Source organism: Xiphophorus couchianus, chromosome 5 (genome assembly GCF_001444195.1).
Source record: "Xiphophorus couchianus chromosome 5, X_couchianus-1.0, whole genome shotgun sequence".
Lineage (NCBI taxonomy): Eukaryota > Metazoa > Chordata > Actinopteri > Cyprinodontiformes > Poeciliidae > Xiphophorus > Xiphophorus couchianus.
In genome coordinates this window covers 13,648,423-13,662,466 of record NC_040232.1, presented here as the reverse complement: position 1 = coordinate 13,662,466, position 14,044 = coordinate 13,648,423, and the positions used below count along the sequence as shown (strand labels likewise).

At 37.8% G+C, this 14,044-nt stretch overlaps 1 protein-coding gene across 1 annotated transcript; it reads right to left on the bottom strand.

The window, feature by feature from the left end:
• Positions 1 to 276: 276 nt before the first annotated feature.
• ptpn9b (protein tyrosine phosphatase non-receptor type 9b) lies at positions 277 to 13,881 on the bottom strand. The gene is made up of 13 exons (XM_028016749.1): positions 13,793 to 13,881; positions 10,957 to 11,100; positions 9,712 to 9,801; positions 9,360 to 9,484; positions 7,953 to 8,058; positions 7,756 to 7,866; positions 6,799 to 7,676; positions 6,584 to 6,680; positions 5,404 to 5,473; positions 4,324 to 4,402; positions 4,066 to 4,216; positions 3,692 to 3,899; positions 277 to 3,336 (listed from the first exon to the last, which is right to left on the bottom strand). The coding sequence occupies exons 1-13, from the start codon at positions 13,823 to 13,825 to the stop codon at positions 3,113 to 3,115; spliced, it is 2,316 nt and encodes a 771-aa protein (XP_027872550.1). The 5' UTR covers positions 13,826 to 13,881; the 3' UTR covers positions 277 to 3,112.
• Between the last annotated feature and the right edge of the window lie 163 nt (positions 13,882 to 14,044).

Sequence of the window (14,044 nt, the reverse complement as noted above, 5' to 3'; positions counted from 1 at the left end):
CATAAAAATTAACTGAAATAAACACTTGAAATATATTACTGTTTCACTTTGTGAACTGCCTTTATTTTACTGAATTATATCAATGATATTCTGTTTCATTAAGCACAAGTTTAATGCTAGTTCTAAAACAAATATTTGCCCAAACTGAAGGTTCAAAAATTTAAGCTACTGCCATAATTATCTGTAAACAACTTAAAAGTCAGCAGTGAAGTGAAAATATGCTTTAAATGTTCACATCTATTTGGTCAAGTGGATATAACACCAGGTCTGCATTCATTCAAGATAGTAAGATCATTGCTTTAATGGGTTGACAGCATGTAAAAGGCCATAATTCAATCACATTAACTTAAAGCACTGAAATGTGAAAAACAAAGACCAGTCCAAATTGCACCCCATTTTTCCCATATAAAATTAAAAGTAAAAGCACAGGGACCAGCACTCCCCCATACACTTTCTCATATTAACATGGCTTTACATAAATGTTAGCAATGTTTTCCATGTGCTCTGGGGAACACTTGGGGAATTGCTCTATGAATGAAAGTCTGTACTGGTAGTGTCCATGCAAGAAGGCTATTGAGAATGTTAAAAATAAAAATAATAAAATAAAAATAAGGTGAGCCTGGGCCTTTGGCATTAAGGGTTGCAGGGTCCACATTCACAAGAAAATATCCGTGTACGTTTGACTATCTTCTGACACCATTACCCCAAAAAACATTCATGGCTCTTTCCATGCTGATTAACTCCTTTTATACATACAACAGAAATGACAGGTGCTTATGCTTTTTTTTTGTTGCTAATTATTCCTTGTGTTAGCTTTTTTTTTTGGCTTTGTCCTTGGCTTAGGGTATGAGATAACTGGATAGTAACACCATCCTTACTAAAGGGTTCTGTAATAAAACCTCAAGAAAAAAAAAAAAAAAAAAAGGGTTACAGTCCCCCACCCCAAAGAAAAGCTGTCCAAAATTGGACAAATACGACTTTTACACGTTAGTTCTGAAAATATGACAAGTTACAATTTTTAACAAAATGTATCCGTCTACAACAAAAAATATACATTTCACTCCCCTTGAGATTTGTTCAGCTTATTATATGTAATAACTGGTCTGTTTTCTTTGTAGCATCGTACCAACATTCACGGACTTTGATATTGAAGTATAAAGACAAATACAGTAGGATAAAATACAGTTAAAAAATACAAAAAAAGATGTTTTTCTTAAATGATAATTTATCAGATACAAACCCAGAAACTGATCCTTGACACACACACACACACACAAAAAAAAAAGGAAACTAGAGTTACCCCCTGAGGTCAAAAGATGAAACTATAGCCATGTATCAAACCAGAATTTACTACTAAATACTACACTACTTTGTTTTTGTTTTTTTTAAGTAGTGTGCTCTAAACTGGACGTCCTTTGTGACACACATAATGTGCAGTAAGCAAGTGCACTAGTTTGGGCGTTACAACACACTAGCAAGATATGACACTAAGGAAATCATGAAGGCACCGTTATCTGAGGCACAAAACACCTCAAGAATCAAACAACTATTGTGTCAAGGGAGGAAGATAAAAAAAAAAGAAGAGAATTACAAGTTCAAAAGGTGATTTTGTTTTGACAAGTGCAGTGCTTTGCTGAAGTACTCAATCTCACTGAACTATATCACATCTTGTCCCACAACAGCAACCCACATTGCATTTAATACAATTTTATGTGATTGATCAACACAGTAGTTTATAATTGTGAGATGGAAGAACAATGATACACTGTTTTAAACGCCCTTAGATCCGCACGTTAGGTGGGAGAACCTGCTGACAGACACAACCACTAGCAATTCACAAATCTGTCCTGCGTGGACAAGTAGCAAGAAGAACAATATTTTTGAAATTAAATAAAAATTCACACCACAGATTTTCATTTGCACAAACTTTTATAAACCATGTCCTAACTTCACATTATAAAATACTTTGTCTTGGTCTATAACATAAAAATCCCACTAAAATACAAGGATGTCTGCAGTTGTGATGCGAGAAAAATGTGAAGCAGTTCAAGGGGTATAAATACCTCTCCAAGGCTCTGTTTGAGGCAGTGAATCATATTAAGGCCTAATTACTCAAGAACGTCCAGGCTTAATGCATGTACAGCATATATCAGCAATATGATGTTAGAACCTGACTCAGAGATTTGCCAAAAAAAGATGCATTTAAAAACTAGAACTCTAGTTATTCTCAGTCTGGTTTGCTACATAGACCTTCTCTCTCAAGGTTAAGTCAATTATACTCCGCTAGGCATTGTAAGCTTGTATTTCAGAGGATGTTATTAGGCGCAATAAAATATACATGTATGTTAGAGGAATATATGTGGGTTTCAGTCTATAAGATCTCAGGAAGGAGTACATCCAAGCATTCAGGGTGAAGACTTTGGCTTTAAAAAGTTAGTCTAAATATGCACAAATATGCAGCGCATATAAATCTTATGTCATCAAATAAAAATGGATATGAAATAGTTGAATAAAATGGAAATGAACAAAATGGCTCGCAAATAGTCAGTCACAAAATGTCTCACCAAAAACCATTTCTTCTTAAATGAGCAAAAAAAAAAAAAAAAAAAATAGAAATGTTTTCAAGTTTCACCTTTTCACACATGTCGCATTTCATCTGTAATCAGACTTGTTTGAAAAGGAACAAGAACTTTAAAAAGGAGCTGATACTTGGATTCGGAGGGCTTGAAGGGGTAAAAGGGGTTTATCATTCCTCATGTGCAAGTCAATATAAAAATGCTACAAGTCGTACAACGCTTTTGTCAACGTGGCGTGTGTAAGGGCAGGCCAAGCCCCCTCTCCTCTCTAGTTTGCTTAATAAAAAAGGGGCTTGGATATTGGCAGGCCAGCTTGCTTATCGCTGCTGCAGTGCATAGTTTCTAATGCACTGCATTTTCTGCTCCGGCTCTTCAGCTGCATCTTGTGTGAGGGAAGAGCAACGGTTGGAGTCCACTATCGTCTCTCTTTGATGGTCAAAGGATCTCCTCCATCCTTTACTAAGAAATGCTGCTCCTCTCATATTTATTCCTATAACTTCTGTTTATGTTCAACTAACCATCCGTGGAAGTATGTCTCACTCGCTGTCTGTTTCTAATTCTGAGTCGGACCACTGCACTGGGCTCAGTCTCCCATGTCGCTGGGCGTACTCTATGACGGCAGTGTAGCAAAAATAGTACTGGTCCCAGGTCTGGATGCTGAAAGCCCTCTGTGTGCGCATCCTTCGCACCGTCTGATGAACGTTTACTGTGCCTACGTCCTCCAGCTGTGACAGGCAAATGTCGAGTGTGCAGAAAGTGCCTTAAGAGGAAGGAAGGAAGACGAGATGGATTACTGAGCAACACTCAATAGAATACAGAGGCAAATGCCAACATTAAAATGTATAATAAATATCAAAAAATAAAATCATATACAGGATAAATGTATTTTTTACTTAAGCTGAACTTGCATCCAACATTTTAAAAACATGAAGTATGCAAACTTGAATGCAAATAAGGCAGTGTTAAAATTTAGCTGCATCATAGCTTAGCTGCGTCAACTAAGCCAGTCATGTAAAATTCATCATGACATGACATCAAATTCAATTTCCTGTTACAAAGCTTACTGTAACTGCAGGTGTTATCGGGTGAGATGACTTGACAATAGTTGCGTTTACCTGTCCGACCGATGCCAGCACTGCAATGCACAACCACCGGAGGGCCCCCTTGAGGGCCTCTCCAGCTGGACCCCAAGCTTTGCACTGCTGCCTTCCTTCTTTCAAGTACATGCTCACGAAAGTCCAACATAGCTGAAGCACTTTTAGGCACCCCAAAGTCTGGCCAGCTGACATAGAGGTAGTGACAAACTTCCCGTTTCTCTCCAGACTACAAACACATGTAAAAAATAAAATAAATAAATAAATAAAATTGAAATCTTACAAACTGGCTGTGCATAAAAAAAAATAAACTGAAATTGATGTTACATTTTTTTTTTTATCTCTTGTAAATCTTAAACAGCTTTAAATTCATGCAAGCCTGTGTATGAGCCTACCTGTGTGTTGTATAGTTCAAGATAGGAGAGCTTGAAATCCTGAAACACTTGGATGTGTGTGTTTTTAACCATAAAGTATCCATGCTGTTCAGTTCTACCCTCCTCCAGCGGCCAGTACTGACCACATTTGACCCGTCCACGCTCTACCACCCTAAGAAAACCATGTTACTTAATATTTAGCCATCAATTCTGAGTTTCAATGCATGTTGCAAAAATGTTTTAATGACAATCAAGACAACAGTAGATATAAAATCTCACCTGGTGGTCATGACAATGATAAGTACCATCTGCTCCCATACCATTCGCCAAAAGTCAACAAATGTTTTTGGCAACGGACCTGAAGGACAGAAAGTCGTGGTAATAAAAAGGCTTCATGTTGCTGAGGAATGAGCCCTGAAACCTGCAGCTCCAAAGCCTTAAGTTGCTCTTTAATCTTTACACAGTGGCTCTTAAGATGGATTAAAAAAAAAAAAAAAAAAAAAAAAAACATGATTTTTTTTATATATGAAACAGAAAAAACTAATTTTAGAAGTTTATCATAAAATGTGCATGAGCACATTGTCACAAAAAAATACAAGTAAATGTTTTATCCTCTGTTGTGCTTAGTTTATGTAGAATATCACAGAACAGACAGAAGGTTTAACTCCACAAATCACTGACTGTGTCTTTATATGACAAACAGATGTCTAAATTGCTCAGAATTAATAAACACAAATTGAAACAATGTTTGTGACCAATATTGATAAGGCCAACAGTGTTTCTTATCTCACTTCGCTACAAACAGGAATTACTCACATTTCTGGAAAGATTTGTTAACCCTAAGCTAGCGAGAGGAAAACAACAAAGCAGCTTGTATTCAGATACATGAGACATAAACAGCAAGACGTGCAACTCCACGTGTATCACACAAAAGGCAGGTAAGTGTGTGTGTTCACCACACACTATCCCAACCCTAACCCAGGTTTTAAAATACATTAAAATTAGTAGAGCCACGTTTTATAGTTCCCTCTCCTCACCACTTTAACTAACAAATTATTTCACATTTATTTAAGTGAGTAATATCAACTGCAGTAAAAAAACAAATCACTGTTTGTTTACCTGAGCAAAACATGAACCAAGTAAATTCAGAACCAAGACATGATGGGGCAAATTGTTCTTCTGTACTTTTATCTCTACTGTTCATTTGATACTGAAAACACTGAGTGTTAATTTCCAACAGTGGTAAGTATTAAAACAGTAGTCAACTAAACAGGCTTGTGTCACATAGATCTCAGGACCAACGTATTAGTCTACAGTTTGACAAAACTTGCATAAAGAAAAACAAAAAGAGTTTTGAACCTTGAGTGGCGATGTAGGCATTGCTTCTCTTGTACCCATCCATGAAACTGGCATTTATGTAATCTGATGTCTGAAAAAAACAAAAACAAAACAAAAGACAGGTTCAGGTAACAACCCAACATCCTCTGGCAGGAGAACAGCAAAATATTATTAATAATAATAACATTATTATTTATGAACATTTTATAAATATTTTATTATACAAAGTACAAAAATGGATTTATAGATGATGTGACAAACAGCTATAGTGGATTCTGATGAAAAGATTAATGTAGTTATAGTGTAGTACAAAACTATTAAATACCCCTTCTACTTTTCACATATTTTGTCAAGTTACAAAATCAGGCTTCAATGCATTTCATTGGGATTTTATGTGACCAGACACCACAAAGTAAATTGTACTTGTGAAGCAGAAGAAAAATTATATATGGTTGTCAAATATAAAGAACTTGAAGAAGAGATTCATATTTGTATTTAGCCTAATTCTTTGAACAGAGAACTATTTTAAGAAATTCAACGACTACAAACCAACATAATATGACAAGAAAGGAAAGAATTAAGCAGACAATAGGACCAAAGTGACTCTGGAGGTACTGCAGAAATCCACATCAGAGATGGGAGAAACTGCATTAATAAAGAAATTATCAGCACCTTCCTAAAATAATGGCCTAATTTTTTATTTTTATATTTTTGCCAAAAGTGATTTCTGCAGGAGAATCTAAAACAGAGCTTAAAAGACATTGTTTGGATAAAAGCATGTCTATGCATCAGACTAATCTGATCAATGTCAAGTCAAAAGCAAAGCAAAAATCTATGGCAAAAACTGATCTCTACAAAAGATCCATCCATTTTGACTGAACTTGAAATATTTTGCAATGGTAAAAAGGCAAGAATGTCAGTCTATAAAAGAGCAAAACTGGAAGAGATACCCAAAAACATAAAAGATATAATTCCAGGCAATATGTGCTTTTCAGAGTATCATATTATTAAAAAAACAAACAACTAAATAAATAATTCACTAAAGTTTGTGGTGGTAATGTGGCAAAATGTGTTAAACAGAAACAGAAAACAGAATTTTAAATATCTGCATATTTTGTCAAGAGTCTTAATTCACGTGTAGTCATCTGAAAATAAAAGAAACAATTAGGCCAGAGATAACAAAAAGGGATAAGATTATTACCTCATCTTCATCATCACAGAGTTGACAGAGTCTGACCCGTGATTGGTCCAGGCACAGAACATCACTGTACCGGTTTTTAATCTGATTTGATATTTTTCTGTAAAGACAGTTAGGAGTTCAGTCTGAGGTAATATGGACTGGTGTAAATCTTCGTGTCTGGATAGTTTTCCTAAACCAGCAGAGATAGAGACACAGTGAAACCGACTGAGACTTACTTGGAATAGTCAAAGGTGCCGGCTGGAGGCTCCTTGCGAATGTCCTCGTACTCCTGGTAAATCCCCTTCTTCTTTTTCCTCTTGACATACTCCACCAGCTGATGGACCGTCATTCCTCCCTGGTCCGGCATATGAACCGATACCTCCGTGTAAAGATTCTCATCGTCATCCGGACCCCATGACGAAGACAGGGCTGGGGACTGCGATGCAGCCTGGTTGGGTGGGCGGGGCAGAGCTTTCTGAGGCAGCGGAGGAACCCCTTCCCGTTCTTCGTCCTCATCCTCCTCCTTCACAGCTTCGTTCTGAAACCGGCTGGCAGGGTTTGTTGTGGTGCCAGCTGCTGGGTCGTCATCGGCTTTCTGTGATAGCGGTGTGTTGGGGGGAGTGTCTGACTGAGTAGGGGCTCGGCCATACATGTTTGAGTTGGGACCAACGCCTGTGTTGGCTCCGCCCAAGGCCGTACCGTTCCAGTGCTGGTGGTTTCCCTGCGACTTGTCTGCACTGGAGTTGGAGCCCTGTTGGTACTGGCCTGGGCCTTGAGTCCTGCCCTCCACACCGACAGTGTGGTTCTGAGGGTTAGCATTGTTGTCATCGTAGCAGTTGGCGTTAGCCACGGCTCGCTCAGTACCCTGGAGGGTGTGGGAAGGCACTGTACCAATGCTTGCGTTGCTATTGTCCAAGCTGTAGGAGCGCAACAGGCTTCCCACGCAGTCATGTGTGTCGTGTTCTTGTGTGTCACCCTGGGCGGTGTTGGACTGCATGTTAACACAGGACTGGATCCAGGCCACGTGGCTGTACTGGGATGTTCCACCAAGATGCTCAGGGAGGGAGGAGACTGGAATATGACTGACCAACTCGTGAGCTCTCACTGTAGATACCTGGGAGGAAGAAAAATACTTTATAAAAGTCTATTACCTGACTTAATAAATGTGCACCCAGGAAATTTTATGCACACACCCTTTCCCTCAGCTTTTCTCTGACAAAAAGTCGAAGAACTGCGAACGGCGCTCGGAACCAAAGTGGGGAGGACACAATGAAGACGCATTTTAATCGGGCAGGAAACGCCCCCTGAGGAATGGAAGGAGACGCACAAAATAAAACGGGCTCTTCATTACAGAAAACACACAAATGTATAAATAAATATGGATATTTACCTTGAGCAAATTCAAAATCTTGACACAGAGTTCGTAGTCAAAATTTCCATAACTTGAGTTTGTCATGTCATAAATAAATATGAGTCCGTCTTTTTGAGTTTCCAAACTGCAAATAAATGAATAAGATGGTCACATAAAAAAGAGCAAGATCGAAAAGATCACCAGATACGACTGAAAAAAATTATGTAATTCTGTTAAGCTTTTGTTGTTTAGCTTCAAATGAAGTACATGTGTTCATAGCACCTTGCAAAAGTATTCATGCTCCATGAATTTGTTTCTCTTTACATCTTTCCTCACTGTACACAAACTTCAATTTATTTTGTCATTTTGTGAAATGGACCAACATAAAGTATCACATAACTCCAGTAGAAGCAAAAAGATATGGTATGCATTTTTATCCAGCTCTTGTTAGCCTGATACTCCTATATAAAACTATTTGGCAGGATATAGTGTAGCAGTGGAGCAGGCAGTCAATATATTAAGGGAATAACTTTTAGATGTACCTGCAACAAACTGCACTTAGAAGTCACTTAATCAGTCAAACAGAGATGCATGTTATTTAATCTTGGCATATATAAAGATCACCTAAGAAGAGCATAGGACTGAAGTAGTTTAATTTAAAATTTTGGTTCCAAGCAATCATAAAAACAGAATAATGGCTAAAAAAGCAAAAAAATAAATAAAAATAAATGTTTTTTTAAATTACTGTTTTATCATATTCTGATTTGCATCTACACTTTTATTTTATAATATTTAATGACCGATTGTTGTTTCTACCTCCTTTACCACTGTATCAACATGCTTCATGAGAGCATGTTTGGAAAAGTGAAAGATGGCAGAAAGAAGATCGTAAACAGCTTTTACTGGCACTGGTCGGTAAAAGTATCCTACGGTTAACAGAACAATTTAGCAAAACATCAATGTTATAAATTAGCAGTGAAATGATCTATTCACAAAGGGATGGCAGCAAAAAGCCTGCTAGAGGCCACAAAAGACTTGACGGTAGAGGTTAATCTACCAGCAGGATAATGACCCTCAACATACAGCCAGAGCTCCGTAGGTTTACATCAAAGCATATCCATGTGTTACAAATATACAACTGAAACCCATAAAACCAATTCAGAATCTGAGGCATGACTTGGAAAATTGATATTCACACACACACACAGCCGCCAGTCTGACTGAACTTGAGCTATTTTGCTAAGACAAATTTGCAAAAATGTCAGAAAATGCCTGCATTTAGTTTTTCTTATGTGTTATTAGATACTTTTAGTATGTTAAAAATATTGAACAGCATCATAAACAGAAAATTTTAATATTTTATAAATTAAGTATCTGACAAAAAAAAAGAAAGATCAGCTCAACAACAACCAAGTGTGATCACAGAACTGAATATTGATGCCTCACCTCTCTATGGCTTTATCCAGCTGATAGATGATGGCCTGCAGAACAGCTTTGTGGGTGGTGATGTCTGGCCGATGGAGGCGAGCAGTGAAGAGTGCTAGGGCAGCACCATTAGCATCTCGGCCAGGCTGGTGTGATCCAGGTCATTAAAAAAAATAAAGAAAAATCCAAACAAAAACAATACACATTAAATAAAATGATGCTATTGCTCTACACATGTTAATCAGTCAGGTCTGCAGAGAACATCATAATAAAAGTCCTCTAAAAGCTTGTTCTTCTCCTTTAGACTGGTGTGTAACTGCAAGACACATGTTGTTTCTTTGTATTATGCTCCAACAACTGCATTAATACTAACCAGGACTGTAAATTTGCCACTTAGCAACTCAGAGCGGAGGGGTTCCTCGTCTGGGTTTATATTGATGATACCCTCTTTGATCCGGGTATTCTAATCAAAACAAAGAATAAACAGAGGAAAATCATTATCATCCTTGTATTTTTTACAGCAGCTGTTTAAAGCAGGTAAAGATGTGTTGAACGACAGAAGATTAAAACATGAAAAAAAGACACGCTCTTGAAAATTAGAGGACGAAATGAGGGATCTAAAAGGGAGACAGTAAATATTTAAAGGCAAGTAAACGCTATTCACAGCACAGACACTACAATGCTATTAATAGGTCTGGTACCACATATCAGACTCAAACTAACAGGGCAGCAGACACAAGTTTTCTTTTTCATAGGAAAGGATTTTTCTATGGTTGCAAACATTTTGATTGCTTTCTGTAAAAAAAAAAAAAGAAGGAACATAGATGTAGAAAAACTAGATTGTTGTGCAAATGGCACTCTACACATCAAACGGATTTATATCAGCTCTGAGACTGGACATCTATGGACTGAATGACATAGCACTTTGGTATTTAAAAGACAGCATCTGCATGTAGTTAGGGTTACACAGAAAAGATCAACTAACTTCCCACAGTGGAGGTTTAAGAAAGTGTGCAGAAACTATTGGAAGTAGAAAGAAAAGGACTAACTACAGTCACCAAATGATTCATGGACCGATTTGGGGCAGAACCACAGATTTAGAGAACGGGGCCAACTGTTAGTGCATAGGAGGAAAATAAATATTTATATTCATCTGCAGAGAGCCTCACATCTATGTAGTTTGACCTGATTAAAACTAGATTGTTTAGTGCAGTTCATGAGTGCAAGGCCAATCAGTGTCTAAAATGACAAACTATAGTTTATTGGAGCACAGGCCATTCTTTCCATAATGGACTACCGCCACAGATCAATAGTTTCTCAGTATGTAATCAAAAACAAACTTCCTACAATATTTAATGACAAAAAAGTTCTGATCTAACAGCAGTACACATCAGTATTTCACCATAACATGCGATCTATTCCACTGACAAACATTTATTTGTCAGTGGAATATTTTGCTTTACCGATTTTAACACTTATTGCACTTAGAAAGACTAGGGTTTGTTGTTGTTGAGAAAACGGCACACATTGAATGGAGATATTTTTAAAACATAACTTACTGTAGGACTTTATAGGAAAGTACAATTAAGTAAAAAACAGGGAATGAAACAAAGCATACCTTATATGCTTGGAATAGATCGATGGCTCTGGAGACGTCAAACTTGCGGGCCATAAGAAACTTAACAGCTGTAGGCTGGGAGACAAGCCCAGCGCTGTGGGGGTGCTCCCTGCTCCTCACTTCTCTCAGGAACTCCTCCACAGCCTGACAAACAACAAGAGATCAACTATCTGATGGAAGACATCATCAATAGACGATACATTATCCATTAGGTTTGGGAATAAATTACAGATATCAATTGAAGCAAAGCTGGAGGAAGCAAACAGAGAAAAATAAAGGATGACATCTAATGGGTGGCAAACAGATCAGCCTTCTACATCTCGAGCTAAAGTAACGTGTATGATACAGATAGCAGCTTGTATGAATGAAAACACTCAGTTTGCCATTTATAGAGTAGGATGTATTGATCCTTCAGATGTGAAGGCAGAAAGAGTTGCACTGAACACATTTTTTTCCACATGCAAAACAAATAAAGAATGCCTTGTTAAACCCATTGCATATTGACGGTACATCTCATATTCCAGACCTTCTTGTCTTGTCAAGTTTAATTCTACATTCAGGATGGAAAGATGGTTACTCTAGAAGATTATACTGCAAAAAACCAAAGCTGACACAGTAACAGACATTCAACATTTGGTAAACTTGTTGGATTACTCAAAGCAAAAAAAAGAAAAAAAGAACAATATTGGCAGACCACCAAATGGCTCAGATTCTCAGATTTAGCCCTGACAGCAAGCAGCAGATGATCATAATGTACAATTTTCATCTATGCAGTAATACAACAAAATAAAATAGAATACAATATAGAGAACTATGCAGTGCTTTAAAAACATTTGTTTTTGCTGACTTTATTATTTAATTCAAGTGAATTTAAGACAACATTTAATTTGACAAAACCACAATGCTTTACCTAAAAACACATTTTAAAAAATGATGTACATGTTTAATGGTGCAAATTTAATCGTGGAGTCAAGCTCCCATCCTGCCTACTGAATATTCAAAAGAGGACAGTGGTTGACTTTTAGACCTTTGCCAAGGTAGATAAGATTGGCTTCACATGCAAGTATCAGCTGCTCACCAATGTCCCAAAATTAAGGAAATCGGGGCAGATTTATCGGTGCACCCATATTTAAAATGCTGTTATAAATGTCTATTCATTCTAAAACAAACTCGTTCTAATTTGCATTTCGTGTCCTCTGGATTCTGAAAAGATAAAAAGACTATATAATGTTTGCATAATATATGCGTGTGTAAGTATAATTTCAAACAGAGTTTCAGGTTATTTTGATGTCTGTTAATTTTCTTCATCCAATTTTTATTTGTGAACAATTTTTAAAAAAAAAGACAGACAACAAAAACCAGCAAGCATGCAAATGGAAATTATTGAAGTCACTTAAACTTCTACATTACCCATAGGCTGTCAATGAAAAAAAACACTATAAATATATTTATGCTCAACTTTCTGACAAATTAAGGCCATTCAAGAGCAGACTATTTAAAGCTAAATATTGTATTTATTATTTCATTAGTTGGACAAAAAGGTAACTATTCCCTGAAAATATAGACTGATGTGATTACTAAACCATGTCTTTAGAGTGAGTGAGGACCTGCTCTAAATATTGTTTGGTAGGAAAATCTCCCTGTGCCATATTGATTTTCGGATGTAAAACATTTTGAGGGTCTATTCTAGTTGTCACAGTTTAAAATGCTGTTTGAATACAGCAAGGACAGTGAGCCACACATAAAGCCAGCTTAGGGGCCTCGCTGCTTGTGCCCACTAGCACAAGCTGCGATATTCTTCAGCTTTCTGAAAGAATAACCATCATCAGAGTTGTAAAAGAGCTAACCTATTTAACTTCCTAGAATGCTCTCCAGCACTCACAGGATGATCAAAGAGGCCAACAAGTCATATGCACTCCAGGAATAGCTCAGCTGTCATTAAGCGAATTCATGCCACAGGTAATGAGAGATGATGCTACTCATAAAAACGTTATCTGTAAATCTGGGAAGTTTCTGGGGAGAGTGAGCGTCAAGTAACAATAGATGACGAGCAAAGCAAGCAATCATAAAAACAACACTGCCGTCTCAAATGCAACGAGACTTCTGATATGTGGCGTCAAAACCAAGAACTTTAATAGAAAGCGACAGCAACAACAACTCTAGGAACCCGACTATCATTTCGGCGAATTCATGATAGCACATCCGAAACACAAACCGCCGATTGTTAAGGTGGATCTGGGTCTATTTCTAGCCCGACTCTGTGTAGAATTAAAGTAAAGCCAACACTAATGTATAATTCCAAATTGTAGAATTTAGCTCCCGTAAATGTTTAAACTCCACCAAAGCAGCTGTTGAGGTGATTCCAGGCAAGTCAACAATAGCTGTTAGCATTAGCTAAAGGCTAGGTTACATGTGGTAGCTGGATCTATAACGTTAACCAACAAAAACAACCCATACACAAGTTCAGAGACAATGGTACAAGCCTAACTGTTACGTTAGTATACGCATCTCGAACACGTGTAATTGGGCCACGCTAATTTAGGGTCATTAAGCATACTGACACAGTGCCGGCTAATTTCTCCCCTTTACTACAAAACGCCATCGGGCTAACACACATGCTAACTCCTGTCAGTCACACGGGAGTCAGTAGTGTAGAAGAGCGAGCGAACGAACGAACGGCCCACGGCTGTTTACCTCGCTATTATTCCTTGAACCAATTATTTTATAAGATATATTCTTAAATGAGGTCAGCCGTAGATGAAACGGACGATGACATGTATACACAACGAAAATTAGAAGGGAGCGAAGGGGGAAAAAATCGCTTAGAAACCCTTACCAGCTGCTCCTGAGTTGTCAAGGCTTCCGCCATCTTGAAGCCTCCCCAACGTCGCAGCGGGCGCGCCCACTGGCCGCGCGTTCACGCCCAGAGGCTCCGCCTGGACTGTGAGGATTACTGGCAGCCTGTTTAATGGACCGCTCCAGTCTACTGCCCATTTTCCAACAGAGCATTGAGTCGATTAGAAGTTATGAAAAACAGCGAGATACAAATAATATATTGTATTGACTTATATGAAGCAACTCGACAGTG

Coding starts and splice junctions, on each gene's coding strand:
- ptpn9b (XM_028016749.1), bottom strand. CDS start 13,825: ATGGCGGAAGCCTTGACAACTCAGGAGCAGCTG. Junction 6,681..6,798: donor GGCACCTTTGACTATTCCAA/GTAAGTCTCAGT, acceptor CTGTCTTTACAG/AAAAATATCAAATCAGATTA. Junction 3,900..4,065: donor TTGAACTATACAACACACAG/GTAGGCTCATAC, acceptor ATGTGTTTGTAG/TCTGGAGAGAAACGGGAAGT.